Genomic DNA, 14,446 nt, shown 5'->3' on the forward strand with positions numbered 1-14,446 from the left:
TCTATCGTCAAGGAGTTCCAGTCTCTGAAGATTGTCGGAAGAATGAGGAGGAATAGACCTGTGTTCTGCTGTGGGGCATGAGAAACTGTAAACAGTGACCTCTAGTGCTGGATGTACATGTAGCTTTAGTGAGGAAGGAACGCCAGTCTATGTCGACCAAGTTAAAACGAATCTGATGTAGTATCCCTAGACAGCTTCGGAGACGCCTGGACTTGAGTTTATGATTGATTCATGATTGACTTTTCTTTTCAACCCTTACCTCCATGGTGGATTCACCAATGCATACATGTTTCTCCTTTATTTGTCCCTGATCAGGCATCCGGTATTACTCCAAGATCTCAGCTATCGACGCTGCCGGCCTACAGTCTGAATCAGTTTCTTCAGACGGGTTTGTAGTGGACACTTCACCCCCTGAGCCGCTAGAACACATCCATTTAGGGGAGAACTTGATCCAGAATCCATCGTTTGAAGGTAAAGAAGGGGCCCTATTAAAATTAACAATTGGGTGACACCTAGTTATTGGTTATAAAATATTTATCCCAATTTTGTGTGTTCGAAAGATGTTTCATTTCACCTTCGGTTGTTGTGATTTCGTTTGTAGATAACTCAGCATTTAATGCTGAAATCACAGACAAAGTCACAACAACCCAAGGTGAAACTGAAGCAGAAAGTGAAGGAACAGAGTCAACATCAAGAGAATCTACGACAGATTCCATCTATGACAATGTCTCAGATAGCTATCCCACTGCTGCTACTAATTTTGTGACTAACATGCCACCCACCACAGAAGGTATGGATACTGTTGAGGATACACAGCTGCCTGAATGGGATGTTGGATCTGTTAGCCAGGTTTCTGTCATCACATCAGGTAAGAAGATTGCTCAAGATGGACGTTCTTTCTTGTCTCTTCATGGCTCTATCTCCCAAACCTTCAACACAACACTAAGCAGCCACTACCAGGTTGCACTCTTCGCGAGTCACATCGTGTCATCCCACAACCCTTTGCTGAACCAGGAAGGTCGCATTCAGATACCAAGTTTGGATCGGGTTTTCAGGTTGTATGATCGACCAACACACGGTCACTCAGACCAGAGCCTGATGTCTATCCTATGGCATCAGCACAGATTTTACTTCACAGCCAGTGACGATGTCTCAACATTAACAATCTCTTCAGTGGGAGAATCAAATGGAATCTTGTTGGATAACATTCAGGTGAGCAAATCCCTATCCATCTACCCTTTTTGATGATCAACTCTTTTAAAATCGTATCTCTCATAATACTCAAGACACCGTTTTCCTGTGCCACCTCCTGTAATTGATATCACTTGCACATGCACATTTCATGATGAATATTCGATAACCAAACGTTAAATAATCCACATTTTTCCTTTTACAGGTGAAGGAGATAACCACTGGACCGAGTACCGGTGATGGGTCCGTAGAAGTCCATACTCAGTTCATTCACAGCTGGTCGTCAATCCAGGCCAAGTGGCATTTTATTGACCCTGAGAGTCCAATAGTGGACTACAGCTGGGCTATAGGTAGGTTGAATGTTATACTCTCTAGTCAACCATTTAAGCTCATTGTTTCTCCTCACAACAGTATGTCATAATAGTTCCAATGTAAGATGTAATGTAGCTCAACACACTTAGAATCACAAAAGGAAGCATGGCAAATTGACATTTTTCAAAAAGAAATTTTAACACTACAATTTTGTTAGGAACCACGAGAGGTGGCACCCAGCTGCGAATCTTCACGTCTGTAGGTACACAGACAGATGCTATCAACACAGACCTCAACATGGCGCATGGCTCCTATGTCTACATCACTGTGATGGCGAGAAATGCAGCCGACCTCGTCACCATTGCAACCTCTGACCCCATACTGATTGACCTAACGCCACCACTGATTTATTTTGTCTCTGACGGTGGGGATGCGCAAGGTGTGTACATTCCAACACTTTTTCTTCTAGACTGACATATCACATGCACTTTAAAGCAGACCATGTCATATTAGTAGGCAGAAAATAGTTTATAGACTTCAGGCACAAATTAACTCTTAAAAAGTTAGGAAGGAGTTCTGAATGCATAGCTGCAGTAGGTCAGGTTCTCATGTGAAGGCATAAAGGGTTGAGCTTTTTTTTGCTAGTATTTTTGTAAGGTTGGGTCGGGTTGGATTTGGGGTGTTCAGATCGGTTTCGGTTCGGACTCTGTTTTAATGTTTTGGGTCGGTTCGGCCTGGTCAAATTATCCCGACCCGATGCACAACATTTGCTCGCACATGTGCCTCTCCCACTAGTATACCGGTCAGGGGTCACAATCTATCACTGTTCAAACACGGGTCCACAGTTTCCTGGAAGAACATGTTATTCCATTTCTCCCCCTGACAGATGTTGACTTCAGTGCGGATGATTCTTCTCTGATCTTCAGTTGGTCGGCATCTGATCCCGAGAGTGGAATCGATCACTGTGAATGGGCAGTTGGTAAGTTATCTCTCAGTTGAAGTCTACGTGGGTCATTCTTCAGTAAAGCCCCAGTCACACATTTACGTTTTGGAGCTACGGATCTCCACGGTTTGAAATTTGTGATAAACCGTGGGAGTACGTACCATATTTATCCTTATAAGTACATCCATGCTTATCCGTCATCTTCTTCCGGTATTCATGGCGAGGTTGCGGAAGTTTAAAACTGTTGACAATTTCCGTGGTTAAACGTCATGAAAATCAATCCGTAGTGCAACCGGGAGACGTCCGTAGGACAACCGTACTGATTCGTAGTATTACTCGTGGCTATTCGTACATATTTTTGGAGATTTGTATCTCATTTGTGTTAGAAATCTCTACGAATTCACTACGAATGTCCTACAAATATGCCCGGATGTGCTAGGGTTCTGCTAAAGCTGTATTCTTGACTAGTCGTAGGAGAACCTTGGTCATCCGTGGCCCAATCGCTCCAAACTGTAAATGTGTGACTGGGGCTTTTGTGTCTACTTTGGGCCTACTTTTGTGTCTACTTTGAAAAATGTGGAAAAAAACATGAATGTTGAATTAATTCCATGGGATGTGATCATTATGTTGCACGGCAACTATAATCAGCATTCACGGCGCCATCTTTAGAGAAATTTTAACCATTTTATCAACATTCAATTTCAGTGTTGTAGCATAGGAAAAAATGCAAAAGAAATACCAGTCACACCTTTTTTGATGGAAATGACAATATCTGAATGAATGTGGAGCCAAGTAAATTCAAATGAGAGCTTTTAAAGTATAAACATAGAATAATAATCAGTGAATAGAGGGGCTTTTAACATTATAAACCCAATCCATTATCATTCTTATTTTATTACCGTTATCGACTAAAGAAAGTGTCTGTAACGGAGCTGATAAAATAAATATTTAACTCATATAGCGCCACCTACAGTTTGTTTGAAGCATGAATACCACATGTGCTTGGTTTACAAAGTTTACAAAGACCGCAGCACTGCTTCTGTTTGGGTTTTATCAACTATTGATGGCGCTGCATAGGTTTGTGACGGTCATGTCATGTTTCCCTTGACTGTTGCCGTCGTTGGGGGGACCCGAGGTCAGAAGAAACTAAAGTCCTTCTCTATGCTGTTCTGTCAGCGGCCTGCACTAGGAGTTCTGACATGTTCATGTTTGTCCATTCCTTGACATTGTCTGCCCAGCTCTTCCGTTGTCGTCCTCGCCTTCGTCCTCCCTCGACAGTGCCCTGCATGATAGTCTTGCAAAGACTGTTATGCCGCGTGACGTGGCCAAACCACTTAAGCTTCCGTCGCTTCATGGTGCCAAGAAGAGGTTCCTTGGGACCAACAAGACTCTCGGCCTTGTTCCTCACAAACTCATTGGTCTTGTGCTCCAAGTATGAAATGCGGAGCAACTTCCTCAGGCATTTCGTTTCGAATGCCTGAATTCGTCTTTCTGACTCAGCCAGCAGTGTCCATGCCTCACACCCATACAGTAGGGTGGAGAGTACCAGAGATTTGAAGAGCCTGTACTTGGTGGGGAAGCTGATGTTGCTCTTCCATACCCTCTCGAGTCTGGCCATTGCTGCAGTGGCTATTGCAATTCGGGTACAGATTTCTGCTTTGCAGGTGCCATCCTTTGACAGGGTTGCTCCCAAGTATTTGAAGCTGGACACTTCCTTTAACGGTTCACCGTTGATGGTGATGTTAGCACTGGTGTTGTCCAAGCTGTTCACCATAACCTTGGATTTCTCTGTGCTGACTTCCATGCCGTACGCGTTGGCGCTTGCAACCAGTCTGTTCGTCAGGTCTTGCAGTTCGTTGTTGCTGCCCCCATCAGGTCTATGTCGTCTGCAAAATGAAGATTGCAGACGGGCCTGCCACCGATGGAGATGGAGGTGCGATGGTCATGGAGGGTCATCTGCATGATTCTTTCCAGAAAAACATTAAAGAGAACGGGGGAGAGTGAACACCTCTGTCTGACATCAATGGTTGTCTGGAAGAATTCTCCCATTTGGTTGTTCAGAAGAACTGCACAGCTGGAGTGTTTATAGAGGGCCTGGATGACTTGTACAAGAGCTTCTTCGACATTGAAGCTTCTGAGTACATTCCAGAGGCCATCATGCCAAACTCTGTCAAAGGCCTTCTTGAAGTCGATGAAGTTGTGGAAGAGGTCGCGTTGGTGCTGAAGGTGTTTTTCAGTGATTACTCTGCAGTTGAAGATCTGTTCCACTGTACTCCGTCCTGCTCTGAAACCCGCCTGCTCTTCCGACAGTATTTCCTCAGCCTTCGTTTTTAATCCGTTAAAGATGACGCGGAGCATCACCTTGCTGGGGTGGCTGATCAGGCTTATGGTCCTGTATAGTAGTTTTGGCACTGCCTGAGGTTGCCCTTCTTTGGTAGGGGTATCGCTAGCGATTGAGTCCACTCTGTTGATCATCTGGCAGAGAGCTGTTAGGGCCTTTACTGTTTCTTCACCTCCGCTTCTCAGCAGTTCGGAGGGTACGTTGTCCACTCCGGGTGACTTGCCCGCTTTCAGGGCCCGTACTGCTGCTTCTACCTCCTCCTTCATCACTGGTGGACTGTCTTCGCTTTCTGCGGGAGTCTGGTTGGCTTGCAGTATAGAGGCGTCTGGGTGGGATTCGTAGTTGTAAAAGCCACTGCAGTACTCTGTCAACCTCTTTAAGACTTCGTCACTATCTGTCAGTAAATTGCCATCTTTATCATCGATGACAGCTGCTCTCGGCTGGCTAGTCTTGGTCAGGGCTTTGAGAGTGTTATTTGCCTGTTTACTGTTCCCTGCTTTCATCCCTTTCTAAATGGCGTCGCACTGCTCCTCGATCCATTCCTCTTTGGCTGCTCTCATCTTCTTCCTGACCTCTCTGTGTACTTGCTTATGTTGTGCTCTTGCTTGCTCACTTATATGCTTCTGTCCCTTTAGCGCTCTTCTTTTATCGCATAGGTCCAAGAACTCGTTTGTGACCCATGGCTGGATTTTCTGGCGCTTCCTCCCCAGCACCTCTTCGGCTGTTGTAAGTAGAACTTCTTTGATGTCATTGGCGAGGGTGTCTACTTCTATGTCTAGCAGGTTGAGGGCTGCGAATTTCCCTCCCACCTGGGCCTGGAACACCACAGCTATTTCTGGGTCCTTGAATTTCTCCAGGTCAAAGCGGATACGGGGGCTCTTGGGGCGGTGCTTGACTTTTAGCTTCAGCTTGAAGGTCGCCAGCACAAGGTCATGGTCGCTGCCGATGTCAGCGCCGGGGAAAGTTCTCGTTTTCGCCTTGTTAACGCTAGATTTAAAGCGTTGTGGAACCAGTATGAAGTCGATTTGGTTGTGTGTTTGTCCGTTTGGTGAGTGCCATGTAGCAGTTCTAGACAGCTTGTGAGGGTGGAGAGTGTTGGCCAAGGTGAGGCGGTGACTGTTGGCAAACTCTAGCAACCTGAGGCCTCTGTCGTTAGTTTCCCAATGCCAAATCGCCCAACTGTCCCTGTCCAGTTCTCATATGCATGTGGTCCTACTTTGGCGTTCCAGTCTCCTTGTACTATGAGTATGTCTTTCTTTGGGACTTTTGCTATGATGGCATCCAGCTGCTTATAGAACTCCTGAACTTTCTCGTCATCGTAGTCTGAGGTTGGGGCGTACACTTGAATGATGGTCATGTTGTGTGGCCTTGCTGAGATACGGATGGAGATGAGTCTGTTGGAAACGGGAGTACAACTGATGACACTACCGGAGATTTCCTTCCTTACGATGAATGCCACCCCATGTTGGTGTTTCCTTTCCTCTCCCGAGAACCAAATCTTGTGTCCCTCTTCTGTAGCGGTTTCACCAAAGCCAGTCCATCTGACCTAGCAGAGCCCTATGATGTCCCAGCGATAGCGGTTTAGCTCATGGGTCAGCTCATGGATTTTCCCACAGGCATATAGGGTGCGAACGTTCCACGTTCCGATAGTTGTCCCTTTTGTTGGCAACTTTATGAGTTTTGTCACTCCAGTATCCCACTTATCACGCCCATCCTGGAGTGATTCAGTGGGACGCGCGGTCGTTGGTGATCCGGGCCTCGACCGATCCGGCATGGTGATTCTTAGCTTCTTCTTCATCATGTCCTTTCAGTGGGCTTGAGACAGCTCAGCGGCGCCCATCTCCTCTCCGAGCTCCTGACCACCAGCCGGATACCACAAATTACGGTGTGGATCGCCCTCGGTCTGTACACTTGGCCGTTGAGTCCATTTAGAGACCCTTCCGTCCTGGCCGTTGGCTGCTCCGCCGCTCTTCCGCCCTGTGGTGCAGTGTAAACACCACCCCCTCACGTGGTTTAGCCCGCCTGCTGAAGCGGTTTGCCAGGGTGTGGCGCTTGGAGCCATCACGTAGGAGATTTAAGAGCTGGATGAGGACCAGTGACGCCCTTCCATTGTAGGACGGCAGAACGCTATGTTTCAATCTTAAACATATTAGCTCAAGTTGTCTACTAACACTCATTCAAATGGGCCATGTTTTTTTCGACCGTAAAATTGAAAAAAAAAGGACTCTCCATTGCAAACTCTTGGTGGCGCACTGCATTGTGAATCGCAGGAATTGAAAACAAAATGTTTCCTGCTTTTTATTTTCTCCCAGGATCAGAACCTGGACTTGATGACATCCTACCAAGCTCATCGTCTCCTAACGACACTTCCACTGTCACCACCAGCCTGACCCACGCTATGGTTGAAGGCCAGCGACTGTACGTCTCCGTTACATGCTACAATCATGCTGAGAAGTCGTCATGGAAATCATCAGATGGTGTTACCATAGTAACGGTGCCCCCAAGCTCAGCGGGAGCTGTAGTCAATGTCAAGACACTGTCAGAGACTCAGCATGAAACACGTGACGGGTACCAGTCACAGAGGGATGCTCTCCAGGGATCTTGGGATGGATTCATGGATCCATTTGGAATTCAGTCCTATGAGGTAAGTGCAACAATTGTGCAAATAACACCTGTCAGAATAGTTAATGCAAGGCACAGCACAGCACAGCACAGCAAAGTCTTTAAATGCCTACAGATACACAGTACTACTGTGCGTGTTCATCTTTTTAAACCGTGGACAAAAAATACCAGCGAACAAAAGAGAAACAATATCGTCAACGATTCCCAACATACGTCCGCAATTGGGGTCGTGTACAAAACCTATGCGAGTCTTCCTAAAAAGTTAGGGTACAAACAAAAGAGGGACAATAAGACGTCCACGATCGACGGTGAACACACGTTTATGTGTGTATGTATGTATGGCAACATTATTTCCGCTTATTCTTCTGCTTATGTCATGCATTTTGCTGTCTCTACATATTCGTATTTACACATACATGTACTTGCCAATAGAGAGAAGATATCTCAAAATGTTCTGCTTGAGGGCACAAGCAACTTGATCCTCTGCAGGGCAATTCCATGAAAAAGTGGACACGGCTGGAAAGTTGAAACTGTACGAAATTTTCCAAACTACAAGCCTCACAACATCAAATTTGTTGTCAAATAGGGTTAGGGCCATTTAATCGCAAATTTTCAAAACCAGATTTAAAAAAAGTCAAGTTAGACACATTTGACACTTTTAGTTGTTACACTACATTGTATTACATGCTTTGTTAATACCTGTATATTTTGGTACTATATACTTACGTATGTTTACTTTTTGTAAAGCGCTTAGAAACACTGCGTATTAAGAGCTATATAAATGTTAATTATTATTATTAAATTAAAGGGAACAACAAGATCTTTTATTTGAGTTGTGTGCCAATGAAATGGAATGTAGTTAAGTGTGATCTGGGGTAAAAAACCCTCTTTTTTGTGCTAAAATCGTTGATTTTTGGTAGTCAGTTTTGCACCTGGATTTAACATGCAAAATGTGACTGTTATTGAGAGTGTTTGCAGAGAGAAAGGTTCATGTATTTTAAGAAAGAGTTTCATAATGTTGCAGTTCATCAAATTCAGATTTTATGCTGTGTTAGAAACCATGAAGAGGAAGTAACGTGAGTGACGGAACCTCCTCGTAATCTTATGTCACTTGCATCTAAAATACACACTTATTTGAATCAAAATGGGTTTTTATATCTAGCTATGGGTTGAATGAAAGGTAAAATAATGTTACTTCTGTTTTGCAGACTACAGTTTGGGGAGACTTTAATAACAAAATTGTTGGACAATTTTCCATGTTTTTTTTTTGTAACGTGAGTGAAAACCAACGAACAAAACACATGTTTTCAAAAAGTTAATGAATGGATTGAATTTATCTTTCCATTTTTGAGTACCCCTTACCCCAAGGTTGTTGTACGGCTGGTTTGATTCAGCTTGATCAAATACCTTTGAAGCAGTGAGAGGTCAAAGAAGTCTCATGATGGCATATAATTGTAACGTGAGCGACGCTGGAATTGCCCCTCAGACCTTGAGTCACCTGTATGTAAAGTTACGAAATCATTAATTTATCTCAACTCAAATTGTGACTTTTTCTAAGCAAACAGCTGTGCGAGGGATTCTCATAGTGTGTTGGTGTCGTAGACAGTAACAAGGGAGGATGGAAACTGACTCCAATAAATGAGAAGCTGAAATTGATATTCTCTTTACTTATGGCTATTTCCCTTCTTCCCAGTGCTTTCTTAGTGGACCGAACGCATTCACCTCCTGGAGACCGTGTGGATCCACATCAGAGACCCACCTTGATTGGTCAGGTCTTAGCCTGGTTGATGATGCGCCATATAGCCTGTCAGTCAGAGCCGTCAATCATGCTGGTTTAACCAGCCAGGCTATCACAAGCAACTTCACCGTGGAGTCTGCAGAGCCTGTCGTAGGAGGTATGTATCTTTAGCAGTGTTTTTTTGGATTAACTTACTAAATTTGATCAGAATATACATCTGTTAAGTTTATTTTATGGGAAAAAAGGTGGGAGGGGGCTAAATAGACAAAAAAAACACAACCAACCAGACTTGTCCTCCACCCAATTTGAAACCACCCAGTCATAAGGAATTTATGCCCCTAAACTTTATACCTCTTGATTGCTACCCCTTCTAGTTGCAAACATGGTCCGACTGTGAGGTACCATTATTCCCATGTACCATATGCTCATCCCTTCATGGTTAACTTAATTATCCATCCACCCACCTCACGTGACCACTACTTACCTTTTGATTTGCTGTGTGTCTCCTAAATTGATTGATGCTTCTTGACATTTCTTGATTGATGAAACAGCCTCAAGCCTGATCAAATATTTTTGGCGTGGTGAAGGGACGGTTGATCTTTCCTGGGATGGCTTGTACTCCTCCCCTTCCTCCTCCTTGGTCTATGAGGTATCTCTGGGTACCATCCCAGGAGGTAGTGATATCATGCAGTGGGTGGAGACCATGGAGACTGGTATGCGTGTCTCACCGCTGGCTCCCTACACCGACTACCACTTGACGCTGACGGCCATCAGCGCAGCTGGCTTGTCACGGACAGTCAATAAGATCATTAGTGTGTAAAGGATTTACAACGTCAAGATGGAAATGGTGCTTAACTTTGTTATATTGTAGTCCTATATTGTTTGAAAACAAAGTAACACACATGCAAAGTAGAACATTCATTTGAATAATTAATCAAGTTTAAAAGTACACATGTTAGTCTGCTTCACGTAGTTTGCAACTGCTTTTCCCTTGATAAATCTGAGGTGAATTTATTATTCAACATTGTCTTTCTGTCACAGTAATGTGTTCACAGGACATTTGACATTCCCAGCCGTGTAAGAAACATATTCTGGGATCCTGATACAGAGACGGAATATGGCAGACAGACAATTGCAGCCAGGCAAATCAATCCAGTGAGGCACCTAAGACTTTTACAAATTGCCATACTTGTATGCTAAAACCTTTAATTCTCGAATTAAACTTTTCTTTAACTTTTGGGAAAGAAATTGTCTAAAATTTGTAAGCGTCCAATAAAACAGACCTTGCGCTAACTTTATTGCTAGCTAACTGCAGATTTTACTAACCGGTTCAAAGTTTTACTAGCCCGTTTAAAGTTTTACTAGCCCGTATAAATTTTGGGTTTTATTCATTTTTTTTTTCCGCTTTAAGACTAAGTTCTATTTGGCGCACCAATCATGAATTTGGCACTGTAGTAATTAGTGAATTAATAAATCAAAATGACCCTCATTTGGGTTACTGAAATTTGGTAGAAATTGCCACATTTTGCTTAGATAGTGAATTAAGTGTGCCGTGCACGTGACGACAATGAAAACAGTTTTGCATTTTAGAGAGAGTGTTGCTTGTTCAAGACGCGGCTCTACATAGACTTGTTTGTTTGTTTGTTTTATTTCCTTCTGTACTAAAGACCTGTAGATTTAACTACCAAAGTATCAGACACTATCTTAAGTGACTTCGTTTAACTGTAACGCTTTACAGCTGCAGCCAGTTATTGTTGGAAAGGTTGAAAAACGATGTGAACGAGAATACTAGTGTACACATTAATTGTGCGGTACCGGTACCTCGCCGCGCTGCTGCGAGCTCTATACTGTGATAAGCTTTACTACAGCCTACTTTTCGTATGCGGCGCAGCGATCGCGAGTGTATCAAGAACGCATGCCATATCACGCTTTAAGTTGTCTAAATCTATAGCTATAAAGTACCGAAGTGTGCTGCGTATTCTGTTCCACGTGCACAGCTGAAGTGTGTGAAGACATCAGCGCGCAAGTGAACCAGAACAAGCCGACGTCACACTCTATAATACACTTAAAAGCCTTCAAAATTACCTTGCTTGTGTCTGCAGTTGCTGAAGTTAACACACATAGTGATCAAATAAAGGCTATAATTATAAACTAAGCAATGAACTGAGGTTCACGTCTGTGTCATTTGTGTCATTAGTTTCTTTTTGTTTTTTTCATTTAAGTAAATTCAATATTAGGTTTTGCCTGAAAATACTGTATACTATGTGTGTTACCCCCGAAGTGAAAAAAAAATCACACGGGTAGGACTTGAACCAAAGACCTCCTGCTTTCTGGTGCAGACTTCTCACCACTCGACCACCGAACTTACGGGATCAGTTGCCTGGTTCGAAAAAGATGTACATGTAGCATTGGGTACCGCGCTGAATCTATTCATAAGATGGAATTTTGCACTGATGTACACTTTGTTTACATGCATGGGCGTCAATCGGTGAGGGATGAAGCTCGGAAGACGAAATTTGAATTTGGCGTCACATTTCCTACGTTTTTGGTACAATTTTCAAGATATTTTTAAATCTCATGGTCTTCGCGGGGTCTTGGTCTTTGGTCTTTTTAGAAGCAATTGACGCCCTTGTTTACATGTGTGCTTTCTTATGGGAGCCTGCATGGTGGGGACCACGGTTTTGTAGCCCCATAGCAAAGTGTGCAAGTAAACAAAGTGGACGTACAGTGCAGAGGCTAATTGACAAAATGTGGTGTTTGACTCCTAATATCATACATGTACAGTATATACTACACTGTGGTTCGAATGGGGTAATTTGAAACATGCTGGATGGGACCAGGGACAAGTGAGGAACCTAGGACCGGTGGATGATTTGTCGGCGGACCAGTAACAGGGTTGGTACATTCCATGTCATGTTGTGCACAGCAGTGGAAAAAACCGTCTCGTTTTCAATTGCTCGTTTGAGTGTGGTGGACAGAGCCTCAACCATGAATTGCTTGCTGGTCCAACTTTAGGTCCATCGCTCTTGGATGTTCTCTTGCGTTTTCGTCAGGGTAAGGTGGCAGTGTTGGGCGATATTACCGCCATGTTTCACCAAGTCAAACTTCTTCCTGAAGAGCGGCGAATGTTCCGATTTCTTTGGAAAGATGACCAACTTGACAAGTGGGTTGTCTTTGAGTGGATGGTGCTGCCTTTCAGGGCTGCATGCAGTCCCTGCTGTGCAGCATTCGCCCTTCCAAAAGCTGCCAGGGACCGGGTCGAGCAGTATCCACAGGTTCAGTATACAGTAGAGAAAGAGACGTATGTGGACAACCAACTGGCCAGCCGAGATAGCGAACAAGAAGCAACCGAACTTGTTCTTGGCACGCGCAAATGCCTACAAGAAGTAGGATTTCAGATGGTGAAGTATGCCCAAACCACTTCAAGGTCTTCCTGTGGAGGCATGCTCAACTCGTCAGGTGCAGTCATTGTCCCTGGGTCTACAAGAAGGCGATCCGGAACCAGCTCTGGGATTATGTTGGGACTGGAAGACTGATGAGTTGCATCACCCAGCGAAGGTTCCAGACAACCAGGTGCTGACTAAGCGCATCGCTCTCAGGGTCCTTGCCAGTCAGTTTGAACCACTGGGGGATATTGCACCGTTCACTTCAAATTTGTCAAGTTGTCCTCGAAGCCCTGACAGTTGAGATCCGGTACAATCTGATGTGGAGCGACTCAACCACAGTACTCAGCTGGATTCAGTCAGAGTCATGCCGTTTCAAGGTATTTGTTGGAACCCGCATAGCTGAGATACAAACATTGACTGATGACATTGAGTGGCGCTACGTGCGGAGTGAGGACAATCCGGCTGATGATATAACCTGCGGCTTTACCAGTTTGCAAGCTGGGAGAAGGCTCAAGGTGGACTGAGGGCCCAAAGTGGCTTCTGGATCCACAAGAAGAATGGCAGAAAGACAGTGCAAGTGTCTTGGCCCAAACTCGTGTCAACTCATCGGTAGAACAAAAAGAAATAAGGAGTGTCTTCTGTGGACTCACAGTTCCTACTTCAGAGGTAGACGTTGATTTCAAAGCCTTTCCCAGTTGGGGAGAGTTGGTAAGCGCGGTTGGTCAGCAGCGATACGCAGATGACCAGTTGCTCGATGGTACCTTAACTCCAGATCACCGCCGTGAGATCGAGATCTTACTGCTACGACAGGCACAGAAGGACACCTTCAAGGAGGAAGTCACTGCACTTTCATCCAATAGGGAGCTTTCTCGAAATAGTCGTCTGCTGGAATTGGCGCCTGAACTTGACCCAGCTGACAAATTGATCAGAGTTGGAGGTCGGCTCAGAAGGGCAGCCAAAAAACGACTCAATTTCTATTGAGCCTCATCCAGTTGTACTTGACCCACATCATCCTGTGACAAAACTCCTGATAAAGGACGCTGATGCCTGTCTCAGTCATCAAGCTGGAACCGAACAGGTGTTTGCCCATTTGCGACGCCGATTTTGGATCCTGAGGGGACGCAGTGTGGTCAAGGGAATCCTGCATGCTTGTCCCGGATGCCGTCGCTGGCGAGGAACACCCAAGGTCCCACGTTTGGGTGATCTGCCAGAGTGCAAGTTGCGTTTGGGAAAAACCACCTTTCTACTCCCTAGGAATGGACTGTTTTGGGCCCATGAAAGTTAAAATTGGGCGAAGACAGGAAAAAGGGTGGGGTTGCTTTTTAAGTGCATGACCACTCGTGCCGTGCATCTCGATCTTCTCGAGAGCCTTGATGTAGATCACTTCCTGATGGCCTACAGGCGCTTTGCCTCCCGCAGAGGAGTTCCGTTTGAACTTCTAAGTGACTGTGGAACCAACTTCAAGGGGGCCAATGCAGAAGTCGAGCAGACCTTGAAGGCAATGGAACCAGATATTGTCCAGCGACTTGCCAAGTATCAAGTCAAGTTCAAATTCAATCCCCCCAACGCACCCCATTTTGGGGGTACCTGGGAGCGGGAGGTCAGGGCAGCCAAAGGGGCACTGAAGGCTGTACTAGGAGATAGGACAGTAACAAATGCTGTGTTACGTACCGTGCTAGTGGAGGTCGAAGGCATCCTAAATTCAAAACCGCTTGGATACGCTTCATCTGAGATAGCCGACGTGGATCCGGTTACTCCAAATAAGCTCCTGATGAGAAGACGGGATCCAGTGCTGCCAATGGTAGTCTATGACGAGAGCGAACTGAGGGGTCACAGGAGTTGGCGGCACAGCCAAGTGCTAGCCGATCAATTTTGGCGTCACTTCATTAGGTCCTATCTTCCTAGCCTTCAAA

The 14,446-nt window shown here is 44.9% G+C and overlaps 1 protein-coding gene across 1 annotated transcript in view; it reads left to right on the plus strand.

Moving 5' to 3' along the window:
* Positions 1 to 11,316, plus strand: part of LOC119723898 — a 67,283-nt gene extending 55,967 nt beyond the window's left edge. The window contains exons 46-53 of the mRNA XM_038194801.1: positions 316 to 471; positions 788 to 1,212; positions 1,397 to 1,541; positions 1,721 to 1,942; positions 2,390 to 2,482; positions 7,100 to 7,431; positions 9,103 to 9,304; positions 9,699 to 11,316. Of these exons, the coding sequence (XP_038050729.1) occupies positions 316 to 471; positions 788 to 1,212; positions 1,397 to 1,541; positions 1,721 to 1,942; positions 2,390 to 2,482; positions 7,100 to 7,431; positions 9,103 to 9,304; positions 9,699 to 9,967 (1,844 nt within the window). The 3' untranslated portion in view covers positions 9,968 to 11,316. The remainder of the gene's footprint in view (positions 1 to 315; positions 472 to 787; positions 1,213 to 1,396; positions 1,542 to 1,720; positions 1,943 to 2,389; positions 2,483 to 7,099; positions 7,432 to 9,102; positions 9,305 to 9,698) is intronic.
* Positions 11,317 to 14,446: the final 3,130 nt, after the last annotated feature.

Source organism: Patiria miniata, unplaced genomic scaffold (genome assembly GCF_015706575.1).
Source record: "Patiria miniata isolate m_02_andy unplaced genomic scaffold, ASM1570657v1 HiC_scaffold_17, whole genome shotgun sequence".
In the NCBI taxonomy this organism is placed as follows: domain Eukaryota; kingdom Metazoa; phylum Echinodermata; class Asteroidea; order Valvatida; family Asterinidae; genus Patiria; species Patiria miniata.